This window comes from Maudiozyma barnettii (genome assembly GCF_903064755.1).
Source record: "Maudiozyma barnettii strain CLIB 1767 genome assembly, contig: KABA2_12, whole genome shotgun sequence".
Taxonomy (NCBI): domain Eukaryota; kingdom Fungi; phylum Ascomycota; class Saccharomycetes; order Saccharomycetales; family Saccharomycetaceae; genus Maudiozyma; species Maudiozyma barnettii.
The window spans coordinates 108,011-132,671 of NW_024545249.1; the positions used below are offsets into that span (position 1 = coordinate 108,011).

A 24,661-nucleotide genomic window follows, 5' to 3' on the forward strand; every position below is an offset into this window, starting at 1 on the left:
TGCTAAATAATATGTAGCAGTGGATAGTTAAATTATAATAATATGCAAAGAAAACTAAAAGGATATGAGGGAAAAAAATATAAAATTACTAGAAAGCAAAAAAAAAAAATTCAAAATAAATTAAGATTATGGAATAATTAAAGTATTAGAAAAGAAAAGAAGGTTTAAGGATTTAGAATTATTATTTAGGGTGACTTTTTATCACCTTATATATGATTAATTAAGTTTGAAAGGCGACGAAGATTAAATGTTCTTTTTCTTCTTCTTTTAAAACAAATATAACTGTGTTTGAAATTAAGGTTTAGGATTACCAAGACCAAGATAATGCATAGATAAATGGTTGAGTCCATGTTTATCAGTGAACGCAAGAGGAAGAGAAAAAGAGAGTAAATAGACCTTCAGCAACATTATGTGGTTATCAAACAAACTGGGAACAAAAATAATAAGGTATTTTATAAATAATCTAGAGAATAGAAACGGAGAAGAATAATATTGAAACAAATTTAGGTCTGAAAGACTCATTTAGAACAGGGACAAAAAATAAACAACAACCATAGAAATTTAAAGGTAAACAAAATAATTACATTCCATCATAAAAGATTAGAATACAATCATCGGTGTTTTTTCTTCTTTCTCTCTTTGTCCTTTTGAAAAATTATTAGAATAAAAACTTAACAATGGGCAATTGGAAGCAATCACCATAATAATAGTCCAAATATAATACTATAAACATAAATTGAGTTGCGTAGAATGTTAAATTGAGATGGGAGAGATTTTCAACATGAAGAAGGAGTTTTATATTCATATTCTGGTTGTTATAATCTATTTAATCAATTGTTGACAAAACGAATAAAATTTAAAAAGACAAATATTGGAAAAATTGAATATTTGAACTTTTTTTCCCAAGGCAATTTGAAAGAAACAAAATAAATAAATAGGTAGAAAGTGATCACTGCTCCAATACACCTGCTAGATACCATTATTGAATAAGGGAGGGGGGAATAAAAAATAAGGAAATTTTATCATCTTTAATAATAGAGTTAATTTTTTTATTCGATATTCCCTTCTTCGTTTCTTTTGATCTGTTCTTTGCATAAACTTAATTCGATTGAATTTTGAATTGAAAAACGAACAAAAACAATATTGATGTTTAATTGCTTTGTCAAGAAAGATATAATTATTCATTAGAATGCGAAAAATTACGCATAAGAAAAGCGAATAATTTAAGGTTTATCGTCATCATAATCGTCGTTATTATTCTACATGTAGATTGTTAAAAAACCTTAAAAATAAAGTTTAAAACAATAACCCTGGAAGAATACCCGGCAGTATGCTGATCCTAATCTATTTTTTGTTCATGATATTCAATATGCTGTACAATCCTGCTTATCCTTTGTATATTATTATTCTGCATACGTCACTTAGGTTGAATTTTTGATTAAGTTATTTGATTTTGATTTTTTTTGTTCTGTGAAAAGACAAAGACAAAGCCGAAACAAAAAGTCCCAGAGGAAAGAATAAATTTTTTAGAAGAGAGCTACTGCAGTTCCTAGTGGGGACGTGGGGGTTGCAAGAAAAAAGGATGCAGAAGCATACTTTAAAAGAACAAAATATTATAATTACATAATACGTAGAGAAAAAGTACTAGAAATGTATTTTTTTAAGGGAGATTATATTAAAGTTTTGAATAATTCTTGTTCCTTTTATTATTTATTTTATTTTTTGGTTGGGGTTTTTTGTATTGTTATTGTAAAGACATTATTTTCTTGTAACATTCTTGTGGTATACCTTTCTTGAGTGTCTACTTAATTTTCTTCCTCTGGAATAGGCAGACAGAGAAGAGAAAATATCCACTACAAAAGACTGGATACTTGCGTATATCATATACTGATAACCTATATTGCAGAAAAATAGGCAGGCCAATTCAAAAAAAACATTTCTCCACTTATGTTTCTCCATATTTCCCGAGGAAAATCTATTTCTTTGAAAGAAACCTTGGTCTATTTTTTGTACAGGCAGTTTTCCAGAGCATCAATGTAGAGATATATTGTTCTTTCTCCTTTAGTCACAGAGAACAGTACGTAGATCACGTTTCTATTTTATAGATATATTGATGAATTTTGTTTTTCTTTCGTGCATCATTTTTGTATTCTCCATATTGTATTATCCCGCTGCCCCCCAAACATGTTCTTTCCTTTCGTCCGTTACGTTCTCTGCGAATAGGCATGTATGGGGCGAAAATGGGCCATTCGGGGCAATTTGAGGGACTAAAAAAGGGTTATTAGAATTGTTAGAGATTTTATTGACCCTCCAAAGACCTAATTTAGCTAAAGAGGCATTTGCAAAGAAGCTACTAAACTGTCGATACTTGTATATCACTCATAGAGCTTAATACTCTTAAGATAACCTGCCATTATCTGTTTGTTACGTGAACAGCTTTTAGCCCAAACATAGCTTCTATAGAAACTGTAAATGTTACTAAATAAGGGTTTTAACTACGGAGGGCGACATTTTCAAATCTCGCCCCGTCCATGCTTATCCGTTAATGGGGGAGGGCAGAGTTGGAGTGACAATACATCTTTTTCATCCACGAGAACAGGAAAAGTTAATCTACCGAGCGAAGATAAACCCATAGTAAGAAACTAGGAAAACGAATTATCTTTTTTCTTCGAAAGAACAACTGATAGAATAGTCACAAGACGAACTTTATTACAATCATGCAATACTAAATGACAAATTGTGAATTATGGAAAAATAAAGAAATTAAAGTTTTTTTTGGTCAGCTGGTAATAACAATATGAACAATACTATTTGGTTTTCGTTTTAGAGGTTAAAGTTTTAAAGTTAATTTTAAAACTTTATAAACAAACAAATCGTATCATCACAAGTTTTTTGTTGATAGTGAGAAGCGCTGTTTTATTTTTTATTTTTAATAGGAACGTTCCAAGGTTTAAAAAAGTTTTATCAATTCAAATAAATTATTTCTCTAGCAATTTAAAGGTAATAATGTTCAATATCTAGGAAGATAAATAATTTAAACAAAAGAAAATGAATAATAAGAATTCCTCTATAGTAAATCATGATATACACATTCTTGAAGAAAGGAATGAAGGGTAAAGAAATGAATTTAATATTCTTCTTTTTTTTTTTTTTTTTTTTTNTTGAGAGAAACGATACCTTTCAGAATAATACAAGTAGGGAGAACAGTCTTGGTAATAACATCAATATTAATATTTGAATATTTAAAATAAAAAACACAAACAGACACGAATAGAGATGTATCTCCATAAACAATATAGATTTCATATGATCATTTTCTTTCTTTCTTTAAAACATAGTAAACGATTATATCATATTATAACTACATTCTCTCTGTCTCTATTATATATTCAACTTTGGTTGGTTCTAAACAGCGTATATCCCACTTTCTTTTAACTATACTCGAAACAAATACACAAATAGAAAACGATATTTCCGATATATTCTGGTGAAAGAAAGTATGTATATATTGTTAAGCATTACTGGGTCAAAAAAGAAGTGACTGGAAAACAATAAAACAAAAAATTGAGATAAATAACCACATGCCTTCGGAACCAAAAAGGTTCTAGACTATTCCATATCTTATCATGATTAATTTGATTATCCATTACATTACTCATCTTTTTTTGGAAACATGAAATAAATATCGTGCATATTTTTGCATAAAAACGTGTTTATATTTTTTGTTAAACATTTTAGTTTCATTTTCATAAATTTAAAAATTAATTAAGAAATAAGAGATATCCCATTCTTCATTATTCTCTCAAGAATTTTATTTTATTTTCCCGACTGTTTGTGATCTCTTATTAAATTAACTCGAGTTCGTATATTTGTGGCGATGATGACTTTCCCTTAATTTTTTTCAAAGGGATATACTTGGATTATTCTTCATATGATTAGTTTTCATTCCTTTAAAACCTCGCCCTTTGTCTTAACATGATTGTTTTGCTGTATTTTGTCATTATGTATACATTTTACGTCACATTCTCGTTTTAGAGACAATATATTGTTACACCGACAATATTTCATGGTCCTTCTACCTTTTCTCTCTCTACCCCCACATCTCATAAAGGAGGTCTATTATTTCTCTCTTAAGTAAAAAAAGTGTAAGGCAAGAATAAATGCGAAAAAACGAAAATCATAATTTGAAAAGAACCCGTTGCTTTAGTGACTGATTACTTCGTCATGCAAAGATGAAGATCTGATTAGGTAAAAAAAAATCAATGATGTTCAAATTTAGATTACTGTACTCGTCCTTAATACCTTATTTTTATTTATTATTGTATGGTGCGCAGTTAATCATGATATCTATCTATAGAAAAAATATGGAAAAAGATTTACTTAAAACACACACAATTACCATCTTAGCAATGAGAAAACAAAATTTAGTTATGATGCAAATTGTAAAATTAATAGCTTAATTTACATTATTAACTATTGGTCTTTGTTCTAAGAATAGATGTAATTTTGAAAACATCTTATTACAAGTGAGATGTTTTTTTGTTACCATTATAGAAAGAAATATATAAAAGAAAATGAAAATGACATCAATATTAAACTTTCTTACCAATTCATGATGCAATTTAAGTTTTTTTTTGCTGACAAAAAGGGGGCTCGATTCTAATAAAAATCCGTTCAAAGTCTTGTCTAACTTGACATAACTTGTGTATTATTATCCCAATGGAATTGTCTCGATGGTGTCTTCATTGTTTATTATTATTTTTTAGTTCAAGTTTATCAACTATTGGCAGAGAAATAAAAACAATAATAATCTTGTAAATTTTGACTTTCTGTTACTTGAATATAATGTTCATAATAATTAACTTTGAACCCAATTTAACACAAAAAATTACAATGGAAAAACAGAACAGGTTAACCGTACTCACAATGACATTAATATTTTTAACCCGGTCGTGTTAATTTGTTAGTTTTTATTCATATTTACTAAGTTTAGGTACATTGTATCTATTGGACAAATTTAATTTCTATTGTCTTAAGTGATAACCTCCCACTCTTTTTTTTCTCTCTTTCCAAGATCGATAGTCTCGGATATGTATATTTATCGCATTCTTGAGTAATCTGATTATTGCCCCCCTTAATTTAAACCAAGTTCAAAAGTAGGTTGAAGTATTGGGATACCCATAACAAAGTATATTACCTTCTTCTTGTTGGAATTGATGGCCATCTCTATTTATCTGTAGAGTATATTAAAATTATTTATTATTGAAAAGTGCAATATTTGTTATTAAAAAGGAAATAGTTAAGGGAGTCTCATCTCAACAAAATCCCAAAATAAAAGAGTGTCAGAGGGGTAGTCCTTTTGCAGAGTTACAAATGTTAAGGAAGTTTATCGGTTGCAAAAATGTCAAATTAAAAAAAAAGGAAGTTAATAGGACAAAGGACTTTCTTGTAAAGGCAATAACGAAGGCAAACGGTTTGTTAAATCAATTGAACATTACAAAAACAAACTCTAAAGATGTCATCAGTTTAAACTTTAAAATTATAATCTTGTGTTTTTTAATTCTTTTTTGTCTCCATTATAATAAAGTTTTCAGCAAAACAACATAAACCCAGAATAAACTTCATCTAGGATATTACTTTAAGTTCTTAGTATAGATATACAATAGTACAATAGAACAATAAAAATAAAAGTTCATAATATAATAAGACAATAGATATCGTGGGATGGATGTCTAGCGTGGGATAGGGCGAGAAAGAACAAAAAGAACATATGTTACATAATCCATCAGGACTCAAAAAGAATATGATAGAGATAGGGAAACAATATCCAATTGAAACTGATTGTTCCTGAACGGATTTCACGAATGTAGAAAATTTCCAATGGGAATCGAGTTTTGGTGTTGTTCGTTATCAGTTATCTTGGAGCCAGTCTATTGTTCTGTAAAACAAACAAATAAACAAACGAACAATGGAATAGAATGTTGATATTGTTTTCACTATTTCCAAGAATCGCAAAACCATACCGAGTCGATCGAAGAATCGCAAAAGTATTTCAACTTCAAAAGAAGAAGAAGATTAACATTCTTGTATGTGGTGTCTATCCAGGAAAAGATGCTCTAAGAAATTGTGTCATTCTTAGTGGAGTATACGTCGTTCTTTTAAATTTCCTTAAGCGGTAAAAACGTACATTCCGATGGCATATGACATATAACATATAACTATACCTGATTGAAAAATAAACGATCAACCTTTTGCATATCCAGCCAGTTTCATAAAGGGTGTCCAAAATCCAGTGACATTAAACGCGTTAATTGAAACACGCGTAATAAAAGAAAGAAAGAAAAAGGCGAGAAAGGGAAGAAGACAAATTCGATACATACATACCTAATAACAATATAACTCACACTATATGCAACGAAATACATGAGTACTGATTAGGAAGAAAGAGGGATATATGGATATATAGTAACCGATAATGAATGAATCCGAAGTCTTTAATGATTTTTTACAAATTACGTTAAATAATTTTCCCACAAGAGTGCCAACTACAGGTAGTGATAATGAAATTGAATATTTAGAGCGTGATGTATTATATATGAAGCCCACCGATTCCCCAGCGTTTATTAATAGCATCACTAATGTTACTGAGTATGATGAGACCAATCGAGTCCATCAAGATAAGTTATTAGCATTATTATCGATATTAGACAATACTTTAGGTGAAAAATATAGTAAGATATCCAAAATCATATATGAAAATCATAAGCCATGGAAGGATAACAAGCTTGACGAGATGAAGACGCCTGGGTTGATCCATGTGAGTTATAAGCTTGGAGGTGAGCCGTTATTATTCATGTCGTTCATGTTAACTAATGAAGATGAGTATGATGAAGATAAGCCATGTTGTGTAATATACTTATATGAAATTCAGTTATTATCACGAGTAAGAAATCAAGGGATTGGTAATAAATTGTTGAAGTGTTACTTAATGAATTGTAGTAAAGAGATATCTTCCAATAATGCAACCTTTATTGGAATAGAATTAACAGTTTTTAGTGATAATCTTGGAGCCATTAAATTTTATGAATCGCTTGGAATGAGATTAACGCCATGGTCACCGCAAGACACTGTTAAGATAATACATAAGCGAATTACTAGAGGTAGTAAGAACAGCGTAGGGATAGAGAATAATAAATCGTTAAATTCGATGAAGAGAGTAATTAGGCCAATATATTATTTATACTATTTACCGATAAACGATAAACGATAAACGATAATAAAAAAAATTGATGATTGTCTCTGGGGGAAAAGGAAAAGGGACTTTATGTAAGAGATTTCGATCTAAAATGGATAGAAACCGTCCCAAACGGGCGATAATGACACCGAGTTGAGAATACAAAACTTTATAATAGGGTATATATCATAACCATATATATATTAAATAAGTAAAAATGAAAATAGTCATCGTTGAACGTATATTTGAAGCTATGAATGTCTCAAATACATAAAATAATCATAAGTTAAGGGTATCGTTAGTAACAATAATAAGGTACTGTGTCTCCGCGTCACCCCAATAAAAGAGAAAAAGACAAACAAGCTGTTACTGCATTACTTAATTTCCTTTCAAGCAAGCAGCAATAAGAAAGAGGAGGTATTATCGCTGTTAAGATATAGTTTTCAATTGTCGGTGTCACTGATGGGTTCCCTGCATGAGGGAGAGGGAGAGGGAGAGGGAACCCTCGAGAGCAGATAGCTGAAATTGCATTTGATTGGTTTGTTCCAATTGTATAAACAAGCAAAAAATGAGGCCCTTTGATTGGTTCCTATCGGTCAAAGTAGTCCGTTAAACCGCAATTTGCCGCCGTTTCACTACAAAATGATGAATTCTCCCGCTGGTTTATCATGAACAAACTGTGTAGAACCGTAGATGACATACGTGTGAACGCAAGTTTCTAAATATCGATATCGATGTCTATAGCCGTACACCCACGTAAGAGAAAGAACCCTTGGAAAGAACCCTTGAATGTATCTACATGTATAAACATATGAAAAATACCCGTAAACACCCTGCACCCACACACTTCTACCACAAGAATATGCGGAACTGTAAACGGATCCGTAACAGTTACGTCAGCCCTTGGTCTTGGTACCAGAAATCAAGTGAGAGAAAGAGAGAATAATAGAGTAGAAAACAAGAAGTGGGTGACGTAAAATATCTTTCACAGATTGATATATTGGACTCAACTCAAAAGCCGCGAATGCGCACAAGTTTTCCTTATTCCCCCTGGACTACACCTCCATAACTGTTGAAAGGATATAAAAAAACAAATTGGGCGATACCAGTTTTCTTGCTCGCTCTGTCTTTCACATGGCATGGCGCATTGTCAATCTATTTCTCTATGGGAATGCACGAAGAAAAAACAGAATAGAAAATCTTTGGAACAGCAATTGGTGTGTTGTGTGCGGGATCATCTTAGAGATAGGACTGTCATCCCGATAATTGCGGCCAATCGATCAATCAGTTTTATTTTATTTATAGAGGACAGGCGTTCCAAAATTAAAATGTCGTGGTTTTATTGAATTAACGCCACATTAACTAGTTCATTAGCTCATTATTAATGAATTATTAATAATAATTAACCGTAAATGTCTGGACTCGGTATGCAATTCACCTAATTTGGAGCGGGCGATGACTATTCTTATTTGCAAACCTCCTGGAAAGTAATTGATATAGTCATCATTACATCCTTTTCTCAACAATTTTCCTCTAAAATCTTACAAATTTAAATAGATTGTTTCATGCACCCCTCGAGAAGGAGTAACAAACAGAAGCAAAGCAAAGGAAAACGACATGTAACAGGACAAGATAGGTTTCATTTGCCTCATTCATTGGCCCATCTCATCTTATGTACATCATTTTTTTTCTGTCTCTCTCTCTCTGTTCTTTCAATAAGAAATTGTGGGGGTAGATACGAAAATCATAATAGTAGGCTAACAACCCTTTTCCCACTCTCATTCAAGGTATTATAATAGATCATATATACATACATACATTTTCCTTATCTTTATTATACCTTAAGGCTTAGTTTTACTACAAGTATTCTTCTTATTCTTGCGTGTTTCCTATTATACCTAGGGGTTCATTTTAAAAAAAAAAAGACAACTTCTCTCTTTCTCATCTACAAATATGTCATACACAAGGAACAAGAGTATATATTTTATATTATGTATTACCTAATAACAGTCAAATGTACACAATAATTTAGTTATTCGAGAGTCGGCTATTCCTATGCTTTGCTTTTTATTTTATTTTTGCTTTTTTGTTGTTCATATATATCTCTCTTGTGCAAACAACGCTATAGTTATGTCAATGGATTTATATATTTAATCTACAGGGGTTTCTTGGGTTTTTTGCAATTGCCTTATTATTTTTATTTTAGTATTTTGGTATTATTTTAGTATCAACATAACAATTTTCAGTATCTTGTACTGTCCCCCTGTGTCTTTCATAACAAAACAACGACAAACGCTTGCTCAAGAATTCTCGTTTTGAATATTTATTTATCTATCCAGTTGTTTTTTCAATTATTTTAGATTTACAACACATAAGCGATTAATATATAAGTAAAGAGGATATATCATTATTTATCCATTTAACTTATCCATTTTATTTACTTTCCGTTCTTTCTCTCCTTCTATTAATCTTATATATTTTACAACTTTACATATTCACAACATTCTAACTAAAGAGAGATCAGATCACATTATATTATATATTGCATCACCATCATCTCTATCGCATTTTTCGCTTTTTAACAAAACTTAAAATTTATATCTCTTCCTCTACTGTGAATACCTCGTACAGCCTCTGTTTGTTTTAGATAAATAAATTTGTCTGACATCACCCGGGATTTTCACTGCTACTAATTTTATTACAACACCCACACATCCTCATCACTCTCGTTGTTGGTTTTTTTGGTAAAATCATTTATCGGTTCTAAAGGAACGTACAGTTATATTACAAGAAACAGTACACTGCACTGAAAGTTTCAACCTCTCTCGAGAAATTTTTCACATTTTTTCAATTGTTTTCCTGTAATTCGTTGATTAAAAAGTTAACACATAATAGGCACCAACCAAACATTGTCAACTGATCCATTCATATTATTATTATTTTTTATCACCTCTCGAATATATATACCGAGAGTTTGAAAATTATAATATAACATAATATTAATTAGTTTAAGGGATCTAAGCTGACACAATCATAAGTTTGCTCTCTTTTTTTTTTATTATTATTTTGACAAATAAGCAAAACACTCAATCTTTTTACTTTACTTTACTGCCTCACAATGAACTATTGGACTAATACTGCTAATGGTACTGGGAATTCTGCTACTGCAGTCGCTCAACCAAATAAAGAATACGAAAGAAATTTATTACATCCTCTGACTAATAACATTTCTGCCACTGCTGCTTCTACGACTACTCCAAGAAATAGTTATTCCTCTTATGCTATGAATCATCATCAGCAACAACAAATTCCTTCGCCTCGTCATAATGAGGATGCTTTGTTACAACAACGTTTCTTGCCACAATCGCAATCTCCTCATTATCAATATCAACAAACGTTGCCAAGAATTTATCAAAATAATAATGGTTCAATTTCAAACAGTAGTAATAATGGGATGATTCCTTCGATTTTAAATAACTCTATTATTCATGAAGATAGTAACAATACTATTAATTATCAAAATAATAGTCCAAGTAATAGTAGTGATAAAAGCGGTAGTAGCACTACCAGTACTACCAACAATTTATTACCAATGAGATTAAACAGTAATAATAATGTGATTGGGAACTCTTCATCGTTCTATAACCATAATGGTACTACTACTAATAACAATACTTCTTCTTCATCATCCTCTTCTTCACCTTTCCTTTATCATTGGCGTTCACAATCACAGAATGGTACTTCACCTTCTTCATCCATCTCTTCTGCATCTTCATCATCTAATAATAATAATTCTAACTTGAACTCTAATAATATTCAACACTCTCCATTATATCAAATGTCTATTCAAAATCAACAACCATTGTACAAAGTTCCATTCATTGCTACTTCTATGCCATCAAATACATCCTATCATGTAAAGAATCAATTACCATTATTACAACAGCAACAACAACAACAACAGAGACAAAACAGCTATCCACAAAGATCTAGTATCACGACAATCAACGGTAAAAACATTGTTAATGTATTAGGTCATCACCATCATCATCATAACCAAAATATGCGTCTTGGTGGAATTGGTAGTATATCTCATCAACAAGGTTCTACGACTGTAATGGGTTCTTCTTCTTTGAATAATAATACATTACACCATCGTGTCAATGAATCCAATTCAATGGTTCATATCCATGGTTGTCATCTTTGTGAAAAATCCTTCAAAAGGAAATCTTGGTTGAAAAGACATCTTTTGTCACACTCTGCAGAAAGACACTTCTTATGTCCTTGGTGTTTATCAAGACATAAGAGAAAGGATAACTTATTGCAACATATGAAGTTGAAACATAGTACTTATTTATTAGATGAATTAAAGAATCATAACGTTATCTTCCATTGGGAGAAATCATCTACTACTCATATTAACAATATTCATAGTTTAAAATTGGATCAATCAAATGGTCCAAATTGTAACAATAATAATAGTAACAACATTAAAACATTGTTGAATGAAGGTGTACTCAACAAAGAGGATGTTAAACGCGTCTTAAATAAATTAATAGACCAAAACAATGCATGATTGCCCAGCATCCTCATAATAATAATATCCTTATGATCTTCCTTTTTATTCTTTTTTTTTTGCTAATATTCAATAACAAATCAAACATATTATTACATATTCATATTTTATTTACGTAAAACAATAACAACATACGAAATTTATTTTATTTCACTATATTATATTCATCATTTAAAAAAAAAATAGTTACAGTTTCAATTTTTTTTTCTATTTTCTTTATATAATTATATAATAGTAGTAGTAGTAGTATTATATATCTAGAATATATAAGATCAATCTTTCTATTTGTGTTATAACATTTCTCTCACAACAGCTTCATGTGGGAAATCATCATCTGTTGGATTTTTAATAATGTGAGTATTTTGAAATTCTTGTTTTGTTGAAAATGCTACAGCGTATGATATGGAAGATATAGTTAATCCTACAGCACATACGATAAGACTTGTAGCCATCAGAGCAATTGAACAGTATTGAATGATTGCATTCACCAAATAAAAGACACATCTCCAACCGTTCGTTTCAAACTTCTTAATAAATTCAATAAAATTATCAGACATCGGACATATCTTCAACAGGAATGGGACTTCAATAAATAAAATGACAACACCTTGTACAATGGCTACGACACCAAATGCCACAACGGCATTCACATGGAATAGGTTCGCTATCCCTAGGGCTATGCATAGGATAATGTTGATATAGCCGAACCACCTACCGTATACACTGAAATTGAAACTCTTAAGGTCCTTAACCATACCGGCCACATTAATGAATTGTTTAATACTTAATGCCATCTTGATAATCTATAACGGGGCTTTCTTTGTCTATGTGTTTATGTGTGTAATGATGGTAACAATAATATCTGAATAAAGCTTCTTGTAGCTGAATGTCTCTTTAAAATCGACTCAATTTGCCTCGAACCATCGTTTATATAAATATATCTGCATATGTTGAATTGCAACTCTTGATATGTGTGGGTCTCTCATCTTCCCATTCCCTTCTTCAATTATCAACTTTTTGAACTTATCGGGCGCAGTCTGTACGAAAAATGTTTCGAAGGGCTAAACTGCAGTCGTGCCAAGTGATGGCCAGCTGTGACGACCGTTTAAAGTAAAGGACTCACTCTATGAAGAGCTGATTGAAGGTCATGTCAACGTATATATACAATAGCTTGGCAGATCATGCTGATGGATAGGTAGTGTCGTGGTTATTCCTAGGCAACGTCTCTCTTGTCTCTCTCTCCCTTTGCAAGTGTTTTCGTTTACAGATCAGCCATAAGAGGAAAACGTGATGTGTCACAAAGTTAGAAGAGAGACGCTTTATACACAGAGATCAGAACGTATACACATGGAAAGACAACATATTGACAACATATTGACAACCTTATAGAACATATATAAATGCAACGTATTTGAAGGACAAAGGGACCTGAGACATGTGCTGCTTTAACTTTCAATAATTCCATTGCCATTGCCATTGTCAGTGGTTACCCTCCCATTTACTCGATTTTAACGCGTCTGACACATCTGAAACAAAGGGATTTTTATGGGTTTTTTGGTTTTACTATAAATAAACAAACAAACAACTCTTTTAATCCCCATCACAAGGAAGAAAAGAGAGGTATATTCGAGTTAGTTATACCGTAATTTGACGGAATAAATTAGCCATTATATTTTTATTACTTTACCAATGTTATCATTAACCAGATTGGCGTCCGCTTCAACATCATCATCGATGTTGTTGTTTAAACAATTCTCTACAGGTTCCGCATTGCTATCAGCTCATAGTATTCCATCAGCTACTAAATTGAGACTTCTTAAGATCGATGAGTTAATGAAAAATAAACCAAAGAGACCATTGAATTCGTATATGTTGTATTGTGCAGAAAAGAGACCAATCTTATCTAAGAGTCATCCCGATATGAAAAATCCAGAAAAGACAAAATTGATCTCTGCACAATGGAATTCCCTTTCAGAGTCAGAGAAGAAACCATACAAAGACGAGGCAGCAAGAAATTTAGAAGCTCATTCGATCGTGATGAATGAGTTTACAAAGACATTGCCACCTAAGAAACCTGCAGGTCCCTTTGTATTGTTCTCTATGGCCATTAGACCTCAATTAAATGAAGAATATCCAATGTTAGATTTCGGCGAGAAGTCTAGGATTACTGCTGCCAGATGGAAGGCTCTAGATGAAGAATCAAAGGCTCATTATGGTGAAATATATTCTAGAAAGATGAAAGAATGGCACGATGAAATTGAACGGGTGTAACGGAGATTACTGCTCAGATTTATTATCTATCTTTAACTATTCTATTTTAACTAAAATTACTTAAAAACACATAAATACACAAATAAAATTTATCTTGATCTTTTTAACGAATCAATTCATATGTACAAAAGATGGAATAAATACAAGTATATATAGTTCGTGACATTAGCATCAATTCTACTTATTTATCCTTAACAAATTTACCAATATAACAATTCTGTAGCAACTTTTCGTAATTCACCCATCGATGGAACTTATTAAACCAAAACCCTACATCAACAAACTTTTCACCATAATGAACCAATATCTCCGAACCACCAGGATGAAATTCCATATATGACCCTACACAGTAAACATTCCCATGAATCACAGTCCAAAATTCACGTTCATTCTTCTGATGAAGTCGCAATAATTGTTCATTTATACGTAATGGCGGATGTAACAAATGGCATGGAATATTGAATCTATATAATTTTAGCACAGTATCCATATTTTCGGAATTAATTCGTTCCAATATAGCTAGTTGATCTTTATCTTCAAAAAGGGTACGGAGACCGTATAGTAACTCATTACTTCGAGATTTGTCCTGTAACACTTTCTTATTCAGTTCACTCCAATCCAATGCACTATGGCCTGGAGCCAATCTAACTTTTTGTCTTTCACCACCTCCCATTCTAGCAAGACCTCCACCTTTGGGCCTACCAAGGGTAGAACAACCTGGTTGTTGTTGTATTATCACTGGCTGTTTATCCTTTTGTCGTTGTTGCTGCTGACGATACATATCATCCCTAGAGTTCTGTATCGTAGGAATTTTGAACCTAGTCTGACGAGGTTTTATTTGCTCATCTTGTTCATGTCCCTTGGAATTTTCCTCCAAAGAGACATTAATCTTGGGTACTTGTGTTTCAGAATTCTGTGACATTGCTTTGGCAATATATATATATACGTACAAACTTATGACCTTCCAAATATATTGGTTGAAAGTCCAACGTGAATGAGCTGAAGACACATTCTTTCTCTTGCTCTCTCTCTTTATATATTCGATTTGTTCCAATTGAAATTCTCAATGTGAGTAAGAAAAAAGAACCAGTAATATCGACTAAATTCCCGAAGAAACAGCCGCACCGATATCCCCAGAATGAGAAATTTCCATTCTCAATTCTTACATAATCATCATCCATAATTCATCTCTAATATAGATTATCTCATATTCTTTATATTATATTGTACATAGTTATAGAACCTTATATAGAAACCAAGAAACAAGGGCCCGATAATCATGATTCTTATTCGTCGAAAAAGTCATCCTCAGAATCGTACTGTTCGTTCTTGTTGTTGGTGGTGGCAGCTTGCATGGCCATCCCTTTGTCCTTCCGGTCGAAGATGATCTTGGTCTCTGTTTGCTTGTTTTGTTCTCTAGCCACACCATTTAGAATCTGTACAATCTCTTGTTCATTGATCTTATGTGTCAGTTGACCCGTTGAGACCAACTGTTTCACATATTGTTCAACAGCAGTGGCACGGTCTGGTCTCACTAGAGCCACTCTAGACAACCTCTCCAAGGCACCTGCCTCTAAGAAAGGAGCCATTGAAGAACCGATATTGGCATTGCCACTATTTGTATTGTTGTTACCATTGGAGACGTTACCATTAGCACTGTTGCTCCCATTACCTCCTTTCAACTGTGCGAGACGGGCATCTCTGATAGCCTGTAATTCTGCATCCATCCTTCCTCGTATTGGTATGCTTTCTATACATGTACTCATTCTACACACAATACAAGAACATAAGAGTGGCAAAGACTATTGAAGTAGTTGTTGTTGTTGTTGTAATGATTGGTTCTCATTGAACATTTTAGAAAGCGAAAAGTACTGGCTGGTCGTCCCAAGTGATGACTCCTCGGATAGCTTCAAGTTACTTTCAATTTCAATTAAGTGCTATGTTTGCTTTGTTAGATCTGCCACATTCTCTATCCTTGATGTTCTCTATGCATCGTATATATATCCTGGAACTACTACTACTACTACTACTACTACTTGTCCAAACTGTCTTGTCTTGTCTTGTCTTGTTGTATCTGTCTGCCAATATCTCAGCAACTGAAAAAATATCCATCACCAAAAACAGAGAGAAAAGGAAGAAAATTGGAAAAAAGACACGAAAAATAGTAAAAACAAGAGAAAGACAAAGAGTGAAAAGGTTACGATAGCAGCACTTTAGAGAAGGACATAAAAGGGATATCTACTCACTGGTTCACTCTCATCCACACACTTATACGTGCATACACAATTCCAGATTTAGTGGATCGAAACCAAATGGAATCTCAGACACCCTCAGCACAGGATAGAGGACATAGACCCAAGAGGGCCACATCGTTGAATGTGAACTACGATTTGAAGAAGAGGAAGATCATCCAGGCATTTGTGGAAGACAAACATGATAGAAAGACTGGAGCAAATCATGAGCAAGAACTGCATTCTGAGAGTATACAGCCGTTGCTACCGTTATATGTATATGATAAGAAAGGGAACGTGATCGGGATGAATGATATGTCTAACGGAAACCAGCAATCGAACGAAAATAATGTTCTTAATAATAATGATAATGATAATAATACAATGCATGGTTCGTCCCATAAATCGAATACTCTTCCAAATGATGTTTTGAATAAAGCTACAGGTTTACCTTTAAGTCAGGGTCCTACACCAAAGATTAAGAAAGACAGTTTATGGAATTATAAGAAATCCGCAACTGTTTCGAACAGTAGTAATAATAATAGTAGTAGTAATAACAGTAATAATAATTTGGAAGGACTTTTGGTGGCATCAAATAAGCAAGATAATGATACAGTTAGTAATTGGGAAACGTTAAACGCTTATAATAAAGCATTGCGTACTAATGTATCAGATAACATTACAAAACCTAGTACTATAAGGTTTTCCATTTCCAATAAAAAGCAACTAAATAACCTTAGTGAAAGTGGTGACGGGATCATCACATCACCTTCTTCCCCAGTGAAAGGAGAAGTTCAAGCCGATGTCATGTTACCAAAACCACATGTAAAGATTAAGAGTGCTGAGATTAAGAATAGCCAGTTGTTTAATCAAAATATCTTAAACAAGAGCAACTCGAAACCAAGACCTAATGGAAGCAATAATAACGCTAGTGGTAGTAGTAGTACGGAATCCTCACAAGAACCAAACAATTTAAGACATCAAAAGAGGATAAATTACCACGAATCACCTAATATTGAAGAGGAAAACACTGTGGATAACTTAATAGAAAATGATGATTTTTGTTCTTCGTGTTTACAGACAGGTTCATTCCTATGTTGTGATACATGCCCAAAATCATTTCATTTCTTATGTCTCGATCCACCTGTAGATCCTGATAACCTACCTGAAGGTGATTGGTCATGTTCAAATTGTAGATTTAAAAAATTATATCCAAACTCAACTCAGACGATGAAAGGAGAAAGAGAATTTACAAAGGCCTCAGTCGCAAATGGTGGCTCAAAATTATTTTCAAAATTAATGTTTCAAAGTCAGAGTTATAATCCAAGACAATTCATGTTACCTAAACATATCAAGGATACTTTTAGTTACGTAAGGACTGGTGATAGGGGGCAATATTCAAACTCAACGGAAAAACCTGAACTCCCTTATAAAATTTTGTTCAATGCTCCATATGGTCAAAGTGTATCAAAACTGGACGCTTATAACCCAGAAAATCACTATGAAAATGATACTGTAAATACCCTTGGTGAAGATGAAACGTTTCTATTGTGTTATAGATGTGGTACCACACGTTTTGGTTCATGGGAATGCCCAGAGGACTCCAGACTATTAATTAAATGTGACTATTGCAATACACCATGGCATTTAGATTGTGTACCAGATATTCCAAGAGCCTCTTTAAAGAATCTTGGTGCAAAATGGAAATGTCCTTTGCATGCTAATACTGAAATAAATAGAAGACTAAAGAAAAGAAATCAGAAATTATTCAAACCAGATTTACTCTATGATTTCCATAATAATGGGGATATCGAAATTGAATTGGATGAAATACGATCTGATAGTACAAAAGAGATGACTGAAACATTTAAAAAAATTGCAACGGGTGATGATAATAACTCAATTCCATTAATTCAAGAAAAATCAATTCAATTGGATTTTTTCAGTAAAATTTATAATTTCAAACAAGCTGAAAGACTTAGAAATTTTAAAATGGAGGAACACTTGATTGATAAATTATTGGCTTCTAAAAATTGTCACGGAACCTCCGATGTCATTCCGTTGCTTTACTTTAATGTTAGTAGTCATAACACCAATAACACATTAAAGAGGATGTGGGATTTCAAAGATCTTTGTGACGTTGCGACTAAACAATTGAATAATCATAAAGAAAATTATTCAGATTCCATAAATAACCCAAGTACACTTTCTACTACTGAGAGTGCACAATTGCATATTCTAAAAAAATTGATGGAATCCAAACCAAAGGATGAAGTTATGAAATTCTTCGGATTCGAGAAATAATGGAACCTTCCCAATCGTTATAACTGAATACTAATATTTAGTTTGTTTTCTGGCAATTTTTATATAGACATATATATATATAAATATATAGTTATAGATAAATCTATATTGTTAATAAATCAGATGCATTATGTTTTTTCTTGTCTGCAAAGAATAGAGAGAATTTTTAATTGATATCAATTATATATATAGATTAATCGGAATCATCGGAATCATCCTTATAATTAATTTTTCTTATCCTTCTAGAACTCTTTCTAACAGGTACACTTGATGGGGTTTTATTCTCATCAGACATATCGTCGTCGTCGTTGTCAATATCGTGACGACCTCTTTTTCTCTGTGATCTCTTCGTATTCTTTTTATTTTTGTCAGAATTTTGATTATATTCGCTAGCAAGCAGTTTTTTCTGGGCCCTTTGCCTTTGAGTTTGAGATGCATGAACAATCTTTCCAACTTTAATCTTGATATTAGATTTCAAGGACTCGATGTATTTTTCATCAATATAGGTCTTAAATGATGTTCTGGCTTCTTCCAAAGAAAGGAACGGTTTGAATAAATCACTTGGTAGATTTAACTTACCAGGATATGGTGAATGTTGCCAGTTTCTTTTCTCTTTCAACTGTAACAATATCATTTGAGATAACTCACTGATCATATACATCTTATCACTAGAATGAGTATTCTCTGTAGCATTATTATCCTGAGCACCTTCAGTTTCGTCAGTCTCTTCGGATACGTGGTCTTGATAATTCTTGACTCTCTCAGATAAATAATAAAGTAGGTTAAAATTGTCTTGAGCAGCAATCGAATCAAAGTAAAAAATTAGATAATCAACAGCAGTAGTCAAAGCATTTCTAAATTCATCTTCATCGGTTTCCTTAGCATCCAAGCCGTCGACAATATCTGGGTGGTGTGCAATGGCGTGGATCAAACGAGGTAAGACTCTTTCAAAGAATGTACCCTTTTTAAATGATTCCTTATTAACCGTATAATTGATCCATGTCTTAGTAGCTGCCTTCAGTTCTTTATCTGGTTCATAAGCAGTGAAAAATACCAAAGGTAAAAACTTGATGGAAATCAATTCATTACCAATGTAGTCGTTAAGTTTATCTAAGAAAATTTTCCTGACTGGGAGCGACTCATCTTCAACCAAGTTTATTAACTTTATGACATCAGATGATCTGACAAAATCGTTTAGATTTGATATTTTTGCAAGCTTTAGTAACTGTGACCCTGCTGTAAGTCTTAATCTCTTTTGAAAGCTCTCTGGTGTTGGATAATTTTCTTCATTAGTCTCAGGAACAAGTTCACCACCACTTGCTATTAAATAAAAGAATAGTTTGACAATCTTCTGAGCAAAACTATTTGATAATTTGTCATCTTCCACTTTATCAGCGATCGATCTTAACTTGTTGGTGAATAGCTTTAATGTATATATTTTTGGAGTCAATGATAAATAATCTCCGGATTTTGAGTCATTCAGAACAAGATCGTTTACCCATTCAAGCTCGTTATCAATAACACCAACAACAGAATTTGTCAGTAAAACTTCCTTTATAAGGTAGCTGACAATGTCTATTGAGGATTCCTCAAGAATGTTTGGGAAATATTTGAAAATTTCCATTAAAACGACAAGGTGGGATGTAAAAAACGAGTCTTTCTCTTTTTGTAAGGGTAATATATAGCTCTTTAAGCGATCCATTTCCTGTTCATTATCTGGGGACAATGAAATTAATTTAGTAGCGTATTTGGATATTATAGGGTTACCCTCTATGGCAAAATCATGAAGCTTTGAGAGGAAAAAAGAATCAAAATCAACTTGATCTTGTAATGCCTTTGAGATCTTATAGAGAGTTTTCAAAGTTTCGCTCAATGTTGAAATATCATTTTTCGAGCTATCCCCGGATATGTCTAATTCCTTTACGTTATCTTTCAACGTTCTTATTTGATCCTTGAATAAGGATGGATTAACTCTAGAAACCTCATCAAGCAACTTTCTCTTTAATTCGATTTCTTCAGTGTTGTACTTATTTGAAAGATTAAGGAACATTGCTACATTTGATACATTGTATATTAATGGAGCTGACCTATATAAAATAACCTCAATGTGTGACGCCAGGTCTCTTGGCATGATTGTTGAAATTGTAGGAATGTTATATCTTCTGAAAAGACCCGAATCACGTAATTTATTGAATAATTCTTTGAAACAGTTCTTTAAAGTTATAATAGGAACTTCAGTGGCAATGCAACTCTTTATTAAGAAAAATATCCTTGGATCGTTCATTTTTTTCAGGATCTCTAAGGATTCAGACACTTTTTGGGACTCTGCCATACTTGAAGATAGCCAATCAATAGTCCTGTGGTACTTAATTGTAATTTCTGTAATATTGTGGTGATTATCCTCATCATTCATATTGTTCCCTTCGATATTAGTTGAATTATCATTATTTAGAATTTGGCAAAATTCAACATATTTGCGAAGTGCTAACGACATCTGTATTTGTCTTTTATTGAAAGCGAAAAAGGATGAATATGCTTTGTCATCAAAATGTGACATTACCGTTATCAATCTATTGACTCTCTTAGTATCATCAACTTCAAGAGGCAATAAATATTCGAATATCATATGATCTACTTGCTCATTGATGTTGAAATCATTGATATAATACAAATTGAACATGGTGTTTGGTATGTTCTCCACGATATCCCAAATATCTTCGTTATCTGAAGTCTTTTCCACCGTATCGACCGATTTAGAGTAAAAATTAGCAGCAGCTTTAATACATAGTTCTCTAACTTCTCTATTTTTCTCCCTGGTCAAATGTAATAACGATGTATAAACTGAGGCTTCTTTGATAGTTCTCCATATTTGAGATACAGGGACTTCGTCAAATACTTGTGCAGATAGTTTTCGGACACGATAGTCTGCATCAATGAAAGTTTTAGCGAGACCTTTACCGATGGCATCTGAAATATCTTCCCTCTTCATAATAATTTTTGGAATGGATTTGATCCATTCAATTCTAACTTCGGGACTCACATCTGCAATCTTAGACAGCCATGCTTTAAACGTATCTTCCTGGGTAGTAACAAAGTTTATATCAGATTTGGAGACTAACAACTGAGCTACTAATTTTGTAGTTAATTTTCTAACAATCTCATCTTGTGATGACAACTCATGATAGATAAAGCCCATTACCGATGCAACCATATCAGGGACTGTTTCCCATAACCTTACTACTAATTTATGAAGTTTTTCGATTGTTCTACTCAATTTAATATTAGCTTCATAACTGTGTTGATCATTCTTATCATTAGTAACGCTATAAAGAATTTCAGAATAATACCTAGTCAATTGTCTGCTCATTCTACTTGTGTAATTGTTACATAGCAATAAACTTAATTCGTACCCACAATTAGATGCAACGGCTAACCCTTGAGGTAATTCATCTGGATTATAAGTTAAAAATTTGTTGAATATAATTTTTAAGACAGGCATAGGTACGGAATCTATCTCAGAAATAACTTCACCCAATATCCCACCCATTATATTATACAAGGCAGTATCAAAATGTAAGGATTCATTATAAAAGATGCTGAGCAATTCTTCAATTAATTTATGGGAGGTAGGTAAGTCTGCAATTAAAACAATTGAACGATACTCTAAAAGTTTGAGTACTAAGTATTTCTGTTGAATGTAATAACCATTTTCTGGGTCGCCTAACTGTTGAAATTGTACCAATACTAATTTGAAGAAATCTGTTAGTTGCGTGTCAGTATAAGGAGCATCGGGTGCGTATAATCTTAAGATATCACTAATGCAACAGGCAACAAAAGCTCTGACACCAGTATCCTTATGTTTTAGTAATTTCCTGTTAATCAGATCATCACGATACCGATCAAGACTGGACAAGTCAATGGATTCCTGGTTTAAAGCAGAAAGTTCATCATGTAATTCTGCTATACGATCTAACAAAGTGGAAGTCGAGATTAATTGCTCCGAGGAAGAAATAATGGTTTTATCAAACTTGAGCTGTGCTTTTGTCTCTGACGTCATTTTACTCAACTCTAAATATATATTAGTTCAGTATTCGGTTGTGTTTCAAAACGAGAATATGATTAAACCAGTGATCTCTTTTTAACACTAGATCTTTATATTGATGTTTCCCCAACTTGATGGTGTTATTTATTTGTTTATTATTGATTTAAATGAATCAAAACAAACGCGTCAAGAAATATTTTATTTTCGTTTTCTTAGAAGAGGCTCACTCGCGACAGAATATGTTAAGTGCAATAACACTGTAGTCTTATTGTCACTATTGAAGGAATAATAAATAGAAGAGATCACATTCACAGAAGTTTACAATTACAATTATTAAGAGTGCTTAATGATGACTTTAATGATATGTTTGGTCCCAGTCATTCAATTCTTTTTGCTGAACTGCTATAAAGAGTGCGTGTAAAACTTTCTGGTGTTGGTGACACATCGTAGACGTACCAATTATATTATGTGTAGTACGGAAATCCATTAATGTGGATATGGAAATTTTTAATATCGTTAATATAAGAATTTATTTTTAACACAGATTAAGGTTGCTGATCTATTTGAGTTATTGATGTATATTTTTAAATAACATGTAAGGAAAATAATCGTAGATCTCGTTGTGAGAATTGGTATATTTTCCTATTGGAAATTGTACTACACCTTTTTAACTTTAAAATTTCTACATTCACCTTTAGTTAGTGGTATTAGATGTGACAGAAATTATGTGGGATCAATATATCTCGAATATGTTATGAAGCGCGTCATATTATGAAACAAATATTACTTAACAATCGTTTAGGTAACAAGAAGAAACGAAATATCGATAAAATAAATAATATATATAGAGACAAAGAATTCTGAACTTACATTCGAAGTTAGATTCTATTCGTTCTATAAATTATAAACAATATAAAAAACCACTTACAAATATAAGAAAAGTATAACAAATAGTACTTGCTTTGTTTTAAACATTAGTACTCAGTCTACACCTACTCCTCTCTACTTACCACTATATAAAATGAACGAATCAATATCTAACTCTATTATGTCTGCTTCAGTACAAGATGGTGTTTTTAAAATGATTTGTTTGTTTTATTTATTAATTTATATAAATTATTATGTTTAGACTTTACTGGAAAATGACCGTCAATTTGATGTCCTGTAAACAAAAAGTAAAAAGTGATAATATACCGTCTCATTGAAACCATCAGTACAACGGGATTTTCCTTAAAGAAAGAACGCAATATGTATGGAGCTGTCCTCATTATGTATAAAGTTATCTTAAATAACATTAAAATGTAAAATATTATGGTAATCCAGGGAATATAGATATATATGGTTATAATTAAAAATAATCATTATATACGACAAAGCCCAAACAATAGTTAAAAATTGATTTCGCCCAGGATCGAACTGGGGACGTTCTGCGTGTTAAGCAGATGCCATAACCAACTAGACCACGAAACCAACTAATTGTGATTTTCTGAGTTTTATTTATAGTGTTCAACCTGGATAGGTATCCGGGTAAAATTTACATAAAAGTTTTTAGAATTGAGTGAAAAATGCTATAATTTAGAAAGTAGCAATAGTTAGTTATTACAATTTTATGTTTAGTAAGAAATTATTACTAACTGTTCAATATGGTTCTAGAACATCCTTTCAGAATGATTAGTAATCAAGTATTACTAATTATCTCTTAAGAGTCTAGAACATGTTTCAAGAACATTTAGTAAGAATACTATCAATATTTGGTAGACTGTTTTCCTTTTCCAAAAGTATAAAAGGACCACATATTCTAACTTTATATATATACAATCTTCCTTATATAGACTTTGTAAACGTAAGTTTGAAATCGAGAATATACGATTAGTATTCGAGTTGAAATTATCGGACATAGTTATAGATATTCAAATGTATAATCTTGTAGTTTATTTTATGTTATATAAAGTAAGTCTATATAAGGAAGATTGTATATATATAAAATTAGAATATGTGGTCCT

General features: G+C 32.2%; 8 protein-coding genes and 1 non-coding gene across 9 annotated transcripts; 4 read left to right on the forward strand and 5 right to left on the reverse strand.

The window, feature by feature from the left end:
• Positions 1-6,475: 6,475 nt before the first annotated feature.
• On the forward strand, positions 6,476-7,270 carry NAT4 (N-terminal L-serine N(alpha)-acetyltransferase NatD; the record flags this gene model as incomplete). The annotated part of the gene is made up of 1 exon (XM_041552783.1): positions 6,476-7,270. The coding sequence occupies one exon, from the start codon at positions 6,476-6,478 to the stop codon at positions 7,268-7,270; it is 795 nt and encodes a 264-aa protein (XP_041408717.1).
• A 3,082-nt stretch (positions 7,271-10,352) lies between these two features.
• MOT3 (Mot3p) lies at positions 10,353-11,810 on the forward strand (the record flags this gene model as incomplete). The annotated part of the gene is made up of 1 exon (XM_041552784.1): positions 10,353-11,810. One exon carries the CDS (start codon positions 10,353-10,355, stop codon positions 11,808-11,810), a length of 1,458 nt encoding a protein of 485 aa, XP_041408718.1.
• Positions 11,811-12,100: 290 nt separating this feature from the next.
• TVP18 (Tvp18p) lies at positions 12,101-12,604 on the reverse strand (the record flags this gene model as incomplete). Its single annotated transcript, XM_041552785.1, has 1 exon — positions 12,101-12,604. The coding sequence occupies one exon, from the start codon at positions 12,602-12,604 to the stop codon at positions 12,101-12,103; it is 504 nt and encodes a 167-aa protein (XP_041408719.1).
• An 895-nt stretch (positions 12,605-13,499) lies between these two features.
• On the forward strand, positions 13,500-14,081 carry ABF2 (DNA-binding protein ABF2; the record flags this gene model as incomplete). The annotated part of the gene is made up of 1 exon (XM_041552786.1): positions 13,500-14,081. One exon carries the CDS (start codon positions 13,500-13,502, stop codon positions 14,079-14,081), a length of 582 nt encoding a protein of 193 aa, XP_041408720.1.
• Positions 14,082-14,262: 181 nt separating this feature from the next.
• IRC21 (Irc21p) lies at positions 14,263-15,003 on the reverse strand (the record flags this gene model as incomplete). The annotated part of the gene is made up of 1 exon (XM_041552787.1): positions 14,263-15,003. One exon carries the CDS (start codon positions 15,001-15,003, stop codon positions 14,263-14,265), a length of 741 nt encoding a protein of 246 aa, XP_041408721.1.
• Positions 15,004-15,367: 364 nt separating this feature from the next.
• SDD2 (Sdd2p) lies at positions 15,368-15,808 on the reverse strand (the record flags this gene model as incomplete). The annotated part of the gene is made up of 1 exon (XM_041552788.1): positions 15,368-15,808. The coding sequence occupies one exon, from the start codon at positions 15,806-15,808 to the stop codon at positions 15,368-15,370; it is 441 nt and encodes a 146-aa protein (XP_041408722.1).
• A 585-nt stretch (positions 15,809-16,393) lies between these two features.
• On the forward strand, positions 16,394-18,616 carry RCO1 (Rco1p; the record flags this gene model as incomplete). The annotated part of the gene is made up of 1 exon (XM_041552789.1): positions 16,394-18,616. The coding sequence occupies one exon, from the start codon at positions 16,394-16,396 to the stop codon at positions 18,614-18,616; it is 2,223 nt and encodes a 740-aa protein (XP_041408723.1).
• A 193-nt stretch (positions 18,617-18,809) lies between these two features.
• Positions 18,810-22,673, reverse strand: PDS5 (Pds5p; the record flags this gene model as incomplete). The annotated part of the gene is made up of 1 exon (XM_041552790.1): positions 18,810-22,673. The coding sequence occupies one exon, from the start codon at positions 22,671-22,673 to the stop codon at positions 18,810-18,812; it is 3,864 nt and encodes a 1,287-aa protein (XP_041408724.1).
• Positions 22,674-24,054: 1,381 nt separating this feature from the next.
• On the reverse strand, positions 24,055-24,128 carry KABA2_12S01320. The gene has a single exon. It is a non-coding gene; the product is annotated as a tRNA-Val (tRNA).
• Positions 24,129-24,661: the final 533 nt, after the last annotated feature.